The 12,418-nt window shown below is 43.9% G+C and overlaps 1 protein-coding gene across 4 annotated transcripts in view; it reads left to right on the forward strand.

The window, feature by feature from the left end:
* Nucleotides 1-33: 33 nt before the first annotated feature.
* The window catches only part of SSBP3 (single stranded DNA binding protein 3), a 171,792-nt gene continuing 159,407 nt past the window's right edge, over nucleotides 34-12,418 (forward strand). For all 4 annotated transcript variants that reach the window (XM_082225679.1, XM_082225680.1, XM_082225681.1 and 1 more), the window contains exons 1-4: nucleotides 34-240; nucleotides 1,115-1,187; nucleotides 1,425-1,486; nucleotides 4,176-4,260. In XM_082225679.1, coding sequence (XP_082081805.1) covers nucleotides 185-240; nucleotides 1,115-1,187; nucleotides 1,425-1,486; nucleotides 4,176-4,260 — 276 coding nt within the window. In that variant the 5' untranslated portion in view covers nucleotides 34-184. The remainder of the gene's footprint in view (nucleotides 241-1,114; nucleotides 1,188-1,424; nucleotides 1,487-4,175; nucleotides 4,261-12,418) is intronic.

Raw genomic sequence — 12,418 nt, forward strand, 5'->3', positions numbered from 1 at the left:
GGGCGATGGGGTCGAGGCCGGGGCTGGGGCTTTGACAGCTGAAACCGGGGAGATCGGCGCGGCGCCAGCGGCGGAGCCTGGGCGAGCCACAGCTGAGGGAAGGCGCGAGGCTTGGGAGACCGAACGGCAGCGGAGAGATCCAGGCGGCGGCGGCTTCGGTTTCGCCTCTTTCTTGCTGCGGACCATGTTCGCCAAAGGCAAAGGCTCGGCGGTGCCCTCGGATGGGCAGGCTCGGGAAAAGTAAGCGCCCAGGCACCGGAGGGGACTCCCGGGAGCAGCCGCGCATGGTTTCCTCCGACAGGCGTTCTCGCCGTCCCTTCATTGTCTTCGGGGAGCTCGGGCATCTGGAGGGGACGGGCATGGAGGCTGCGATCCAGGGGTGGAAGCGGGGTGGTTCGTGGCGGGGAAAGGATCTCTCCCTACCGCGGTCCCGCCGCTTCGTGGTGGAAGGGAGAGCGGAGGGTGCCGGATCGGAAAGCACGATGGAGGAACGCATGCACCGCGTCCTTTTGTCTGAAGTGTCTGTCCGTCTGTGCAAGTGGAAGGGGTGAAGGGCTTTGTCCAGGCGATGAGCGATGGGTAGGCTTCCCCTTGGCCCTCCCACTTCGCTTCTAGAGTTTGCAAGTTTGGGCAAATCGGGGGGTTGGGTAGAAGAGGATTTCGGGGTGGGGGGGAACCCCTCTTAGACCCAGCTGGCCTTCCCCCAAATCTGTCCAGGCACTAGTGGAGAAAGACCTCAAACCCCCCTCCCCACACCTCGCTTTGGGTTCCTGGAAGCTTTAATGGATGGCTGGGGGATGCTGCTGGCTGCCTTGCAAATGGGGCATGTGCCTGCAGAAGTTGCATTTTGTTTCCTGCCCTGAGCTAGTATCAACTTATCTCTGAGGTGGGATGGGGGCTGCGCGGGGCGGGAAGGAGAGCGCTCCTTGCTCTCTGCACTGGAGGCAGGAAGGAAGTGATATTTCTTCACTGCCCTGCTTTAAACCTGGGTTCATCCCCACTGAAGTGAGAGGAAGCTCAGCGTGGAAGTGGGACAATCCTATAAAGTCTTGTTCAGCACAGTAGCCGCTTGCTCCTTCTCTACCACTTTTTCTTTTCTTCCGTCCTTTTACAGGTTAGCTTTGTATGTGTATGAATACTTGCTGCATGTAGGAGCACAGAAATCAGCACAGACCTTTTTATCAGAGGTGAGTGGCTCTGTTTACTTTTGACCCTCTTCCCTCACCCCTTGTTTTAGATGGCCTTTGTTTTCAGAAGCAGGCACTGTAGCCTCCATTTTGAATTTTTTATCACCTTTTGCCATTTATTGCTAGTTGGGCCTCAGAGGCTGCTTGGGGAAAGGGGAGGTGAAGTGGGGGCTGGGGGCAGAGGAAGCATCTTTTTCTCCCAGTGTCTAACCTCTTTGCACCCTTTGCTGTTTACAGATCCGATGGGAAAAAAACATCACACTAGGAGAACCTCCTGGGTTTTTACATTCGTGGTGGTGGTAAGTGGGCTGCTGCTTTCTCTTCCCCAAAATAGAAACTCCTATGCTTAACTGGCTGTAAGTGGGAAAGAATGTCCCAGGCAAAAGTTTTGGAGTGATCTTGTGTTCCTGCGTTGAGAAATAGACATAGTTGAACTGTGAGCTCGTCTCTTCATCCTAGTTAGGATTTAGTTCAGCAAGTGTTGGAGAAAAAGGTACTGAAGAAAGTCTTGATCAGTCGTTGTACCTGTTTCCAAGTCATACAAAATAGATGTTGCTTGAACTTTCCTTTATCATTAAGCAAGGCAGAAGGGGAGGTCTAGCTCTAGCCTTTAGTTCCTTATGTATGGTGATTCAGAGTGCAGCCATAGGACAGTTATGTGTTGCTGTTTGTAAGAAAATATATGGAGTACTTCTGCAAGTTACACCTATTGCACTGTTTCTTCCCCCACTCTTGTTATGATGCTAAGATGTAAACGTGTGACAGGATAGATCAGGCGCTGATATTTTTTATAAATGTGTTTGCCTTCTCCTGAAACGTTTTCTTGGGAAGAGCTTTATTAGTCTTGCTGATAGATTTCTAGTTTTACTTAAAAAGTTTCAAAGAAACACTGGCACTTTCCCCTAGCTTCTGCACAGAGTTCCTCATCAATGCTACTTGCTATGAGGTTGTCTCTCCCTTGTGAATTTATCTCAGAGACGCAGATAGTCCAGTGGGCAGCTTCAACTTGACTGGAGCAGCTGTGCCATTGGTAGTGTGATGCTGGGTGATAGAAACATTTCTTACACCCCGGTTCTGAAGGGCAATTCTTGACAGTAAACCCCATTGATACCATTTGCATGTGACGAAGTTACTATGCGTCTGGGCAGTTTGCTAGTAATGCAGAACAGGACGCTTTCAATGTATGTGAGACAGGCTTGACGCCCAAAGATGGAGAGCTGAGGGACACATGTTGCTTAGGTAAGCGGTGCAGTTTTTGGATTAGGCTTGTGGGTTGGTTTGTAGTTTTATCTGAGTAGAAGAGGTTGAGGTAGCGCATGGAGTTGAAGGCTGCTTGCTTCTGAACCTGTAGAGCAGGAGAGCTAAAAGGTTTTTTATTTCTCTTTCTAGTGTGTAGTTAGCAGAAGCTTTTTTTTTTTTTGTCAGAACATTCTCTGTCAGCTGGCCCAGGTTAATGCTGTTTGGATTGTTTCCCAGTCTGTTACAGTGCTTGGGGTTTGTGCACAGTGTCAGGCGTCAGGCTATGCAGTCAGTACTGGTCAGAAGAAGTTGAGAAGAAAAATGTTAGCACCTGGAGTTTTTGATACTTGAAAAACAACCGCCGTGCAGGAGCGCTTTGGATATTTTCTGACACCCCACATTATTTACCTGAATGCCTGGGGAGACTGAAATTGTTCCGTTTTTTTAAAAAAAGATTTTATTAAAATATTTTTATGGACAACAGCATAACATCTGTTTTCAGTTCATAGAGTCCTTTCTACATGTTAGTTACATTCAATGTGAGAAATTTCTGTCAATATGCATTGTGAGGTTATGGGGGAGAGGGGAGAGAAAGTAAAGGGGGTGTTTATATTTTTATTCTATTCCACTCTTCCTCCAAAGAGCTCAAGGTAGTGTATGTGGTTGTCCCATTTCTCCCATGTGTTTCTCACAAGGACCCAGTGAGGTACGTTAGGCTGAGAGCCAGTGAGTGGCCATGGTAGTGGAGATTTTAAACCAGGGTCTCCTCATGACACTCTGCCCACTACATGGCACTAGATTAGTCAGCAATTGTATAAGTGACTGCAGCTAACATGGGGAGGACAGTGAGTTTTATTATCTAAGGGGCTTCCATTATGGCGGTGCTTATATATGTGCAACATCCAAGACAGAAGATGAAATCAATGTTGTATTGACAGTATGGCATTTAATGTCAAACTGAAACAGCTCTAATGGATTGCACTCTGGTTTGGAGGATGGCTTCATATGTAGAGGGAGATGTGTTCGGGTTTAATGGACCAACACAACAGCCGGAATTGGACGCATTCGGTTCTAGCAAGAGGGCGATTAAAAGTGCCGTTGAATGTGCAGTAAGTGTGTAAGAGGTCCAAAAGTAAAAGTTCAGCCTGAGCATAGAGGGGAAACAGCAGGATGGGCTAGCCCTGGCAAGATGAGCAAAAGTGAATGGTTGCAGAAAGAAATCTCTTGAAACAAAAGAGCGAGTCTAAATAATATAGGGAGCTTGAATGTCCCAAAGCTAGGAACACCGGTAGTTGTCTTATAGTGAGTCGGACCATTGGCCCATCTCTTCCAGTGTTCCAGAGCCACTAACTGAGACTCTCCAAGTTTTTGGAGGGGGGCATTCCCAGTCCTAATTAGAGGTGGCAGGAATTGAACCCAGAACATTCCTCGAGCAAAGCAGATGCTCTGCTAATGAGCCACGGCCCTTCCCCAAGTTCAGCTTGTCTTTGGACACTTTTGCAGGAATCTACACATTAATAACATTTGCATCCCCAAATGCACATCTTGCCTGCCTCTAGTTGGATGTTGTTGGAGGTGGAAGTCTCAAGTGGAACAAAGGTGATAGACTGAATGCTTCTCCTCCTCGCTGCTGAACTGTTGGCATGGCTAGACTTCCTACCAAACACTGTGTGGGGTGTTGTATATTGTACAGGTTCATAGTCATTGTCTCCTCTCTTTCTCTCTCTCTCTCTCTCCTTTGCCCTACAGTGTATTTTGGGACCTTTACTGTGCAGCTCCGGAAAGGCGAGATACTTGCGAACACTCGAGTGAAGCAAAAGCCTTTCATGATTATGTGAGTAACTTAATTTTTAATCCTTTTGACTAGAAACTCATGGGAATACGGCAAATGGGGAGAAAAGGGTGTTGCCACTGCTGCCATTCTGACTTGGTTGAATAATATTTTATAAAGTCACAGCTATGTGAATCTAGTTCAGATACTTATCTTGAGTACTTTAAGGTGGTGCATATTGATCTAGTTACATCGCCATGCATCTTCCTAGTGGCACGCAGGATAAGCAGGGTGAAGGAGAGATGCAGTGCCGATATTTATCATGTTGAAATCTCATTTGCAAACTTTCTGACATAAGTGAGTGGCTGTATTTGAATGTGGAATGCTCTTTCTCCAGGAGGAGAATGTCTCTGAAAGCTCATCGGGGCCTCTTTGTATTTATGAATCTGTCGTAAGGCTGCTGTGCAGGGCAATCCTGTGCGTTTTTACCTGGAAGTAAGCCCCACTTACTCCCAGGTAAGTGGGCCTAGAACTGTAGCCTTCGAGAGCCAATGGACTCGGTTCAAAATACCAATGCAAAGGTTTTCCCCTTAAGACTGCAATGCAGACTTCATTATTTCTTTAATTTTGAATTTTTGTATGGGCTGCGGGTACAAAATTGACTGTAAGAGGAAGAGTGAAGTATTGTATGCAGGGATTGAATCGAGGTGGAGAATCTTGCATTTTTGTTTTTCGATGTGATATTGATTACCCCCAAATAAATAGCAGGTGTATGTGATATGAGCATCTGGAGTTTGCTTTGTTATAGTGGAAGAGGTGGGGGAATTGTTGTGAGAGTAACTATAGAGCTACAAGCCCCACGGAGGATAACGTTAGAAGCTGTTTCTAGTGACCCTATCCTGTTAGAGGGGACATTGCCCCAAGCTAACTGTTCTGGATAAACTTTGACTTGTCAGCTTCTACCTGTGATGGCAGAGCATGGATTCCCAGGAGGATGTAGATTTTGATAGTTCATAAAAGGAAAGGCATCTTGTCCTTTTTCTTTTGCAACACACAGACTGAAGGATTTGTAAGGAGATGAGTGTCAATGGAGAAAAAGCAAGCTGCCGAATGTTGTCCACGTTTCCATTGAGCTGAGCCTCAAAATAATATGCAGGGTGAGAAGCTGTGGTCTATGGGGAAAGTGAGTCGGAAGTGAGCAGTCTGGTTAAAAAGTATTTACTTGGAAAGAGACCCCATTGGTTTTAATCAATTTCTCACATGATTCGTAAGTTAAGATCATTAGGGGAGCTGCTCCCTCCATAGCCTTCTGCCTCTCAGTTAATAGCTACAGTGTTGCCTGAATTATATGGTTCCTTCTCAGACCAGCTCCCTGGGAAAAAGGGTTCACTAACACAGGGAAGAGTGGGATAATTCGTCCATTGCTTATCTCTCTGGATGTTGCTGGAGCAGGGTAAGACCTGACAAAATAAATATGGTTTCAGAGTTGTTGTTCTGGTAACATATGAACTGGGTCCCTGGTTTCTGTACTGAGGATCACAAACTCCAGGACAATAGCTCTTCTTGATGATATCTAAAGCAGCTTTTAGTAAAAGGTTTGAGAGCTTACTGTAGGCAGATTTCCTAGGCTAGAAGAAAACTTCGAAAATGTGCATTGCTCTGTATTTATCATGGACATTCTTCTTCTGCAGAATCAACTTTTGAAAGGAGAGTTTCATATTAAATCCACAACCTACATTTTTAATTTTATCTCCTCCTGATGCAGCCATACCAGGAATATAGAACTATGTTTCCCAGAAAATTGGCAGATGGCCGGGCATTGATCTGGTTTTGTGTATTCGATTTGACCAAGTCCCCAAAGAGATCCTTTTGCCTAATGATGAACAATCTTTAGAAGATGTTTTTCTGACTTGTTGATGGAAAGCACTTGCTTTTGCGTGAAGAAGAGTAGGCTTCTTGACAGCATGAATTAGCAGGAAACTGTCTGTCTTGAAAGAAAAAAGCAAGGGAGAGGGCCACAAAAAACTTTAGCCGTAGTCTCTGTGGCTGGTTTCATTGCAACTCTGTGCTCTGATTTGTAGCCTTCCCATGGAAAAGCAGTTGTACTTAAAGGGGAATAAAATAATCTGGCATTTTTATTTATTTATTGGCCTGGTTTGTTTTCGACAAATGTTCTCTCCCCAAACAGTTTGCACCAATAAAAATAAAAAATAATGAGGAACAGGCTCTTACAAACTAAAAAGACAGGACACATAAGTGAAGGAGAGTGGAGAAGAAAAAAGATAGAGGAGGAAGATCAGCTGGACCATGCCAGAGGATAGTTGTGAGCTGTGAGCAGGTGGATGCATCTACCTAGTTGTGGCCAGGCTGATCCTCCCTTGATGCTCTCGCTCTTAGCCCTCTGGCTGGTAGCAGAAGCCAGATGGTTTCTCCCAAAATACTCTGGGATAGCTCAGTTGGTGGAGCATGAGACTCTTAATCTCAGGGTTGTGGGTTCAAGCCCCGCATTGGGCAAAAGACTCATGCATTGCAGGGGTTGGACTGGATGACCCTCGTGGTCCCTTCCAAGTCTATGATTCTATGAATTCTGCAGTCCTAGGGAACTTAACAGTTGGAGCAGAGCATTTCTGGCAGAAGAGGGCTGGGAAGCAAACTCCCTGCGCCTGCTTCTTCTTAGACCAATGGTTGGAGCCTGGCCCTGGTGCTCTTCTGGGGAGGGGGGAAGAGCGTACAAACTCTCTGCTTTCTTGTAGAATCCGTGGGCAACTAGACTGCAATTTAGGGACAGCCCCAGCACTGGTGATCCCAGTGGAGGTAGATTTCCTCCTCCTTCAATCAAAGTTAAGCCCTCTTAAGAGTAGTGAGAAATGAATGCCATTCACCTGAATGGGAAGAAGTACTCTGCTGCCATAAGGAATATGGCTCAGTTGGGGGCAAAAACCTGACTTTGCTCCTAACCCTGGGTCTGTTTTGTTTCCATCGTGTGCTCAGAAGCAGAAGTTTAATTTGCTTTTGTGGCAGAAACTTAAGAGGCCATGTTGTGCTATGGGGAGGAGCCCCGTATCCCTGCAGTTTGGTGGATGGGAAAGGAGTTTGCCCCTACTTGCTCCTCATTGGTAGCTCTCAAATAGGACTGTCGCCGTGAAAACTGAGGCGGAACACACAGCATCCCAGTTAGAGGTGGCCTCGCCATATTGCTCAGTGTGTGGCAACTTCGCCACAAGACACTGTTTAGATTTCAGAGGACTGCAAGTGTCAAGCCTGCTTCTGATTATTCTTGAAGTGTGTCTGTATTGTTTTGAGCCTCACTTCTAAAGGAATAGAACTTCCACTGACACCAGTGGGGACTTAAGCATGCGGGTGGATACATTCAGAATTAGGATCTTCATCGCTACACGTAGTGACAAATCAGTCGCTGGATTTGCCATTTTGGATTGCAGGTTCTTTCTTTACTTCTTCTCAGGTCTCTTTTTTGGTTGGGAAGTTGCTTCTGAGTTAAGGTTGTCCCCTATGAAATGTGGCTTAACGTAGTTTTCTAATGATGTTGGAATGCCCTCTGTAGGTCTTGGATGCAAAGCATAAGGTGTGGAGGGATACTGCTTGCATTCAAGATATAGTGCTGCTACATTAGCAGCAGCCTTATAATAGTGTCTGAGGATTTACGGTATTTAGAGAAATTAATCTTTTTTAGCTGGGTAATAATTCTAATAATAGGCATGAGTGCATTAGATGATTCGCATAAACTTCTTTAATACATGTTGCTTTAAGCTTACAGCAAATAGACGCAATCCTGATTGTTTTGTTTTGAAAAATCTTAGTGTAATACAGTTTCGTAACACTCCTGAGTAGTACTTTACCTTTTTAGTTTTACGTATTATGAAGACCAAAAAGATGTTCTGTTCCTCCCCCCCAGCTCCCCCCTTCTTTTCATTATACTCATTATTTGTAAAGGGCTGTTGGTTTTAAAGTAGTTGACTAATCTGTATTGTCATGACCATGTTGCTTTTAATCATAGATGTATCAAGCTTATAAACGTGGTTGTCCCCCCCCCCCGAAATCTGTAGCTCACTTCCTATAATGAACTTAGCAAGCCATCATGGATGAGATATTGGAGCGTGTTGTGGAGACGAAAAGGACAATTTCTCATGTATGGGAGCGTTTCGAAGAGGATTCATTGGACTGAGGCTATTAAAGAACATTGAACTAGTTTCCCCCTTTTCCTAATCTTCTGAATTACTGCCCCTGCGCAGAACATCTGGCGTTGAAGTTGGACCGAGTATCAAACATGGAAGGGCCTTGCCTAAGAAGTCTTGCTGATCAGTTTGCTTGTTGGCCTTGTTATATGTAGCCAGGATGTGTTCCCACCTTCTTCTTCTAAGCCTCTGCCTCCATGTAACATAGTTTAAACGACAAGCCTTCTTAACAGCTAATGAATGAACGGTGACTCATTCAGAAAGGCTCCCAACCAGACTACAGGATAGTTGGCTGCATGATTTGGATTGACACAGTATGGAGGTTTTAATGGAGACTCCAGGAAGAACATGCAGGATTGCGAGAACATGTTAATAGCTACTGCTGTTTACGTTCTAAAAAAGATTTTCACTCGGGGGGCCTGTGCAAATCATGATCAGAATGGACAGATGACTAATGTGGTAGATGGAGTAAAAATAAACTGCTATTCTAGGTTGTCGGTATGATTGGTAAAAATTCTCTTACGCTCTTGATGGCTTTTATATATATATAGATGTGCATGACTTGGATGCACGTATTTTGTGGATTCCTTTATTCTCTGCACCAGTAGAGACTCTGTACTGAGGTTGATCTTTCGTCTTGTGTCACAGGCCTGAAAGCAAAAATATTATCTTAAAATTTGGGAGAGTGCCTAACCTATTGTGTATAGAAGACAGTATTCTGCGCTTGGAGAAATGCATTTAAAAGCCTGGCATCATTTCCTTTGCATGCTTCTTTCCCATTGTTTATGGTTGAGGTGTGGCTACTTGGACGTATAAGAAGCAAATCTCTCCAGATCAGTAGGCTTGGTGAATACATGCTTCAGAGAATGGGAGACCATGCTTCATTAGCAGCCTGTATAACAGCACTTCCATGCTGTGTAACTTCCATTTCATTTCCCAATATAACTATATGATAATAGAAGCAGCAGGAGCAACAAGCAATTTCCCCAAAGAACATTTTTAATATTAAAAACAGCAAAAAGTGTTCGTTCTTCTTGGTTTTTCTGCGTCTTAATCGATTCATAAGAGTTCTGAGACGGTTGACCTGTACTGACTGCGAAAGGAATTCTTGAGATTGGGACGCTGTGTGCTGAATTCTTGCTAGCAGCAATGTAGAATGGTACTATGTAGACCCCGTACCAAGGGGATGGGTGAATAATCCTTACGCTTTAGAGACTGCACAAATGCTCCTCTTCCACATTTCCCTGTGAGCTGAACACCAAGGTATTTCTTTTTCCTGCAAATCACAAAATTTGCTCACCACAGGGGAACCTGGGACCAATTTTGGGGCACAAAGCAATTAATGCTGTGAAGATAGGACAATGGCAAGATAGGTACATTTGAAGGGGATTTTTGTGAGACGAGGAAAGGGGGCTATATCTTGTCTGGTTTGTGCCATTGTTCCACTTCTGTAAGAGAAAGTCCCAGGAAAACTTGTATTTCTTGGCTGACTTTGTGCAGAATTACGCTAATTTATGTTTTTGGTTGCAACATATTTTTGCAGAAGCACGCGTTAAAGTCACTCGTTAAAACTTGAGCTAATTTGAAGCTGTGTAAACTGGTACAAAGTTGACTTTAAAACAGAAAACAGCTTATTAATTTTATACACTTGGTTACATTTCTCCCCAAGTCTTGGGGTAGAGTAGAAATTTGATAAAACTGTGGTGCTTTTAATGTGGTGGTTCAGTGGTTTGAAATTTGAAAAAAGAAAAAAGAAATGTCTAGGGGGAAAGGAGAGAAGAGAAATCCAAAATGTGCTTCCAATTTCAGTGTTTCTGTGCGTTTCCAAACGAAAATGTTATACTCTCTCTAGAGGTTTACTGCTGTTGGCACGCTTGCCTTTATCTTGCTTCTAGGCAAAGCCCCTCCGTAGGCGCACTCATATTACATTGTGGCAGTGTTGCCAGACACTCTTGTTGCAGGTTTTATTGTGCATCTTCTGAGCTGGTGAGCTACAAAGGGATTGTACAGCATGACAGGGAATTTCAACCACCGCGTTATCTTGGAATTGGCCGATTGATGATTGCAGTTCAGCGTTTCAACACTGTGAAAGCCAATACAATTTGAGTTAGCTGTGATGACTGCCAGTTTAAATACCGCAGTGAATTTCTGTCAAATAGCTAATACACAGAATGGGGAATTGCAGAAAACTTGATCACTAGAACCAATTTAGTCGATTTTGGCCTCCAGCTACAGAAAATGAACTTAAATCTAGTTGACTGTCGCTACATACTTTTTGTGGCATTATTCTGTTTGCACATGCTCCTCTGAGTGTAACTTCAAGGGAGAGTGCAAAAATTCAGAAACTGTTTTCAACACAATCCCCTCCCATTTTTAAAGTTGCAAGCTGGCTGCTCCCTTGGTGATATTAGTCCTTTGGAACCACTCCCTAAAAACTTTAACATAATATTTTCAAAATTAAATATTTTAAGAATTACATTTTTAAAAGTTTTATACAGGGCATATTTTGGTCTGGCAGCATATGCTGTTTATCTGTTTGCTCTAGCAGAAACAACTCTTCTCTTAAAAAAATTCTAGACTTCTTTTCTCTCTTCTTTAAATACCTGCTAACTGTGTGTTGTGTCAAACAGTTAATTATAATCTAAATAATTCTTTGCTTCATTTATGCAAAAGCAGTAGGTGTAACATAAATATTTTTTTCTACATGACTTAACCTTAATTGCTGGGAGAATGTGACAAGAATCCATTTCTTCAAAGAGGTTCTTCTCCCTCATGACGTGAAGCCCATGTTCATTTTCAGATTCTCACAGCGGCCACAACTGTGGAGATCTGTTCCATTAGAAAGTGGCTTGGCAATCCTGACAACTAACAGGTATTAATTTCTTTTACCAAGAGTAGAAGGGTTTCTACATAGAGTATATTCTGCTTTGCTGGAGCATAATCTTACTTCAACATACCTGTATTATTTCTCATCGTTGTCAGCCTCCTCGTGGCCCACTAAATAGCTCTTACATTACTTTTTAAACTGAGATTTGCAGCCTTCTCCATGGCTTGATGGATAGTTTTTCGAAAGTTAAAACATTTGGTGCATAACTGGGGATGTTGGCTTGGGACTCCAAAACCAAAGAAGTGTCTCAGCTGTGCCTGTGCCTTAAGCTCTTTTCTCCATCTGCCTCTGCCTTGTGATTACATGTTCACAACAGAGAGAGCCTTCATGGTGGTGGCTCCTGCTTTTGGATTGCCTTCACAACAGGATCATGACAGATGCTGCCATAATCAATCTGGCGAAACGTCTGAACTTCTTCACCCAAGGTAGCATTTTTGTCTGGGAAAACACGATTCTCTCTCCAGATAGTGATGCCATTGCTAGCTGTTTGCAGCGTATTGAGGCTGTGTTTAATGTTTATGCACCAAGCCAGTGGTATTGATAAACTCTCACTTCTCCTTCCTTAATTTTTTAAAAACATGGTAGCTGAACATGGGAGTGCCTTCCTTTGACATGTGTCCTAATAAAAACCAACCTAGCAACAACTCCTGCACCAAACCTCCTTGCACTGCTGTGCACAACGTCTTACGTTTTAATTTTTGTGCAATATGAAAGGCTACTGTCAGATTATGCTCTTGCATTTTCCTTTAAGTTCAACAAAAGGGTTAAGGCATATGATGAGAAGACATTGTAACCTTCAGGTTTCTAGATCTCCTCAAGCCTTTAGGTTTTGCATTTGGTTGCTGGCTGGTGCTCGCTGTATTCACAATAAATTCATCAAGGCAGCATAGGATGGAAGGTTTTGAAGAATGGTACTTGAACATATCACTAAGGAAACTTTAACAATGGACTTTTGTAGGATGAGTATTTGAATGTAGAGCTCACCATTTCTTGTGGGGCATTTTCCCTTCAAACCTACTATTGCAAGTGCAGGGCACCTTTTTGGCTCCATGGGTCAGATCTTTATTTGGATCAGCCTCACAGGCCAAATTTGATGGGTGTGGGGAGTCACCCATGTGCCATTCAACTGACATCACAACAA

This window comes from Podarcis vaucheri, assembly GCF_965113315.1.
Source record: "Podarcis vaucheri genome assembly, chromosome: 6".
NCBI classification, from domain to species: domain Eukaryota; kingdom Metazoa; phylum Chordata; class Lepidosauria; order Squamata; family Lacertidae; genus Podarcis; species Podarcis vaucheri.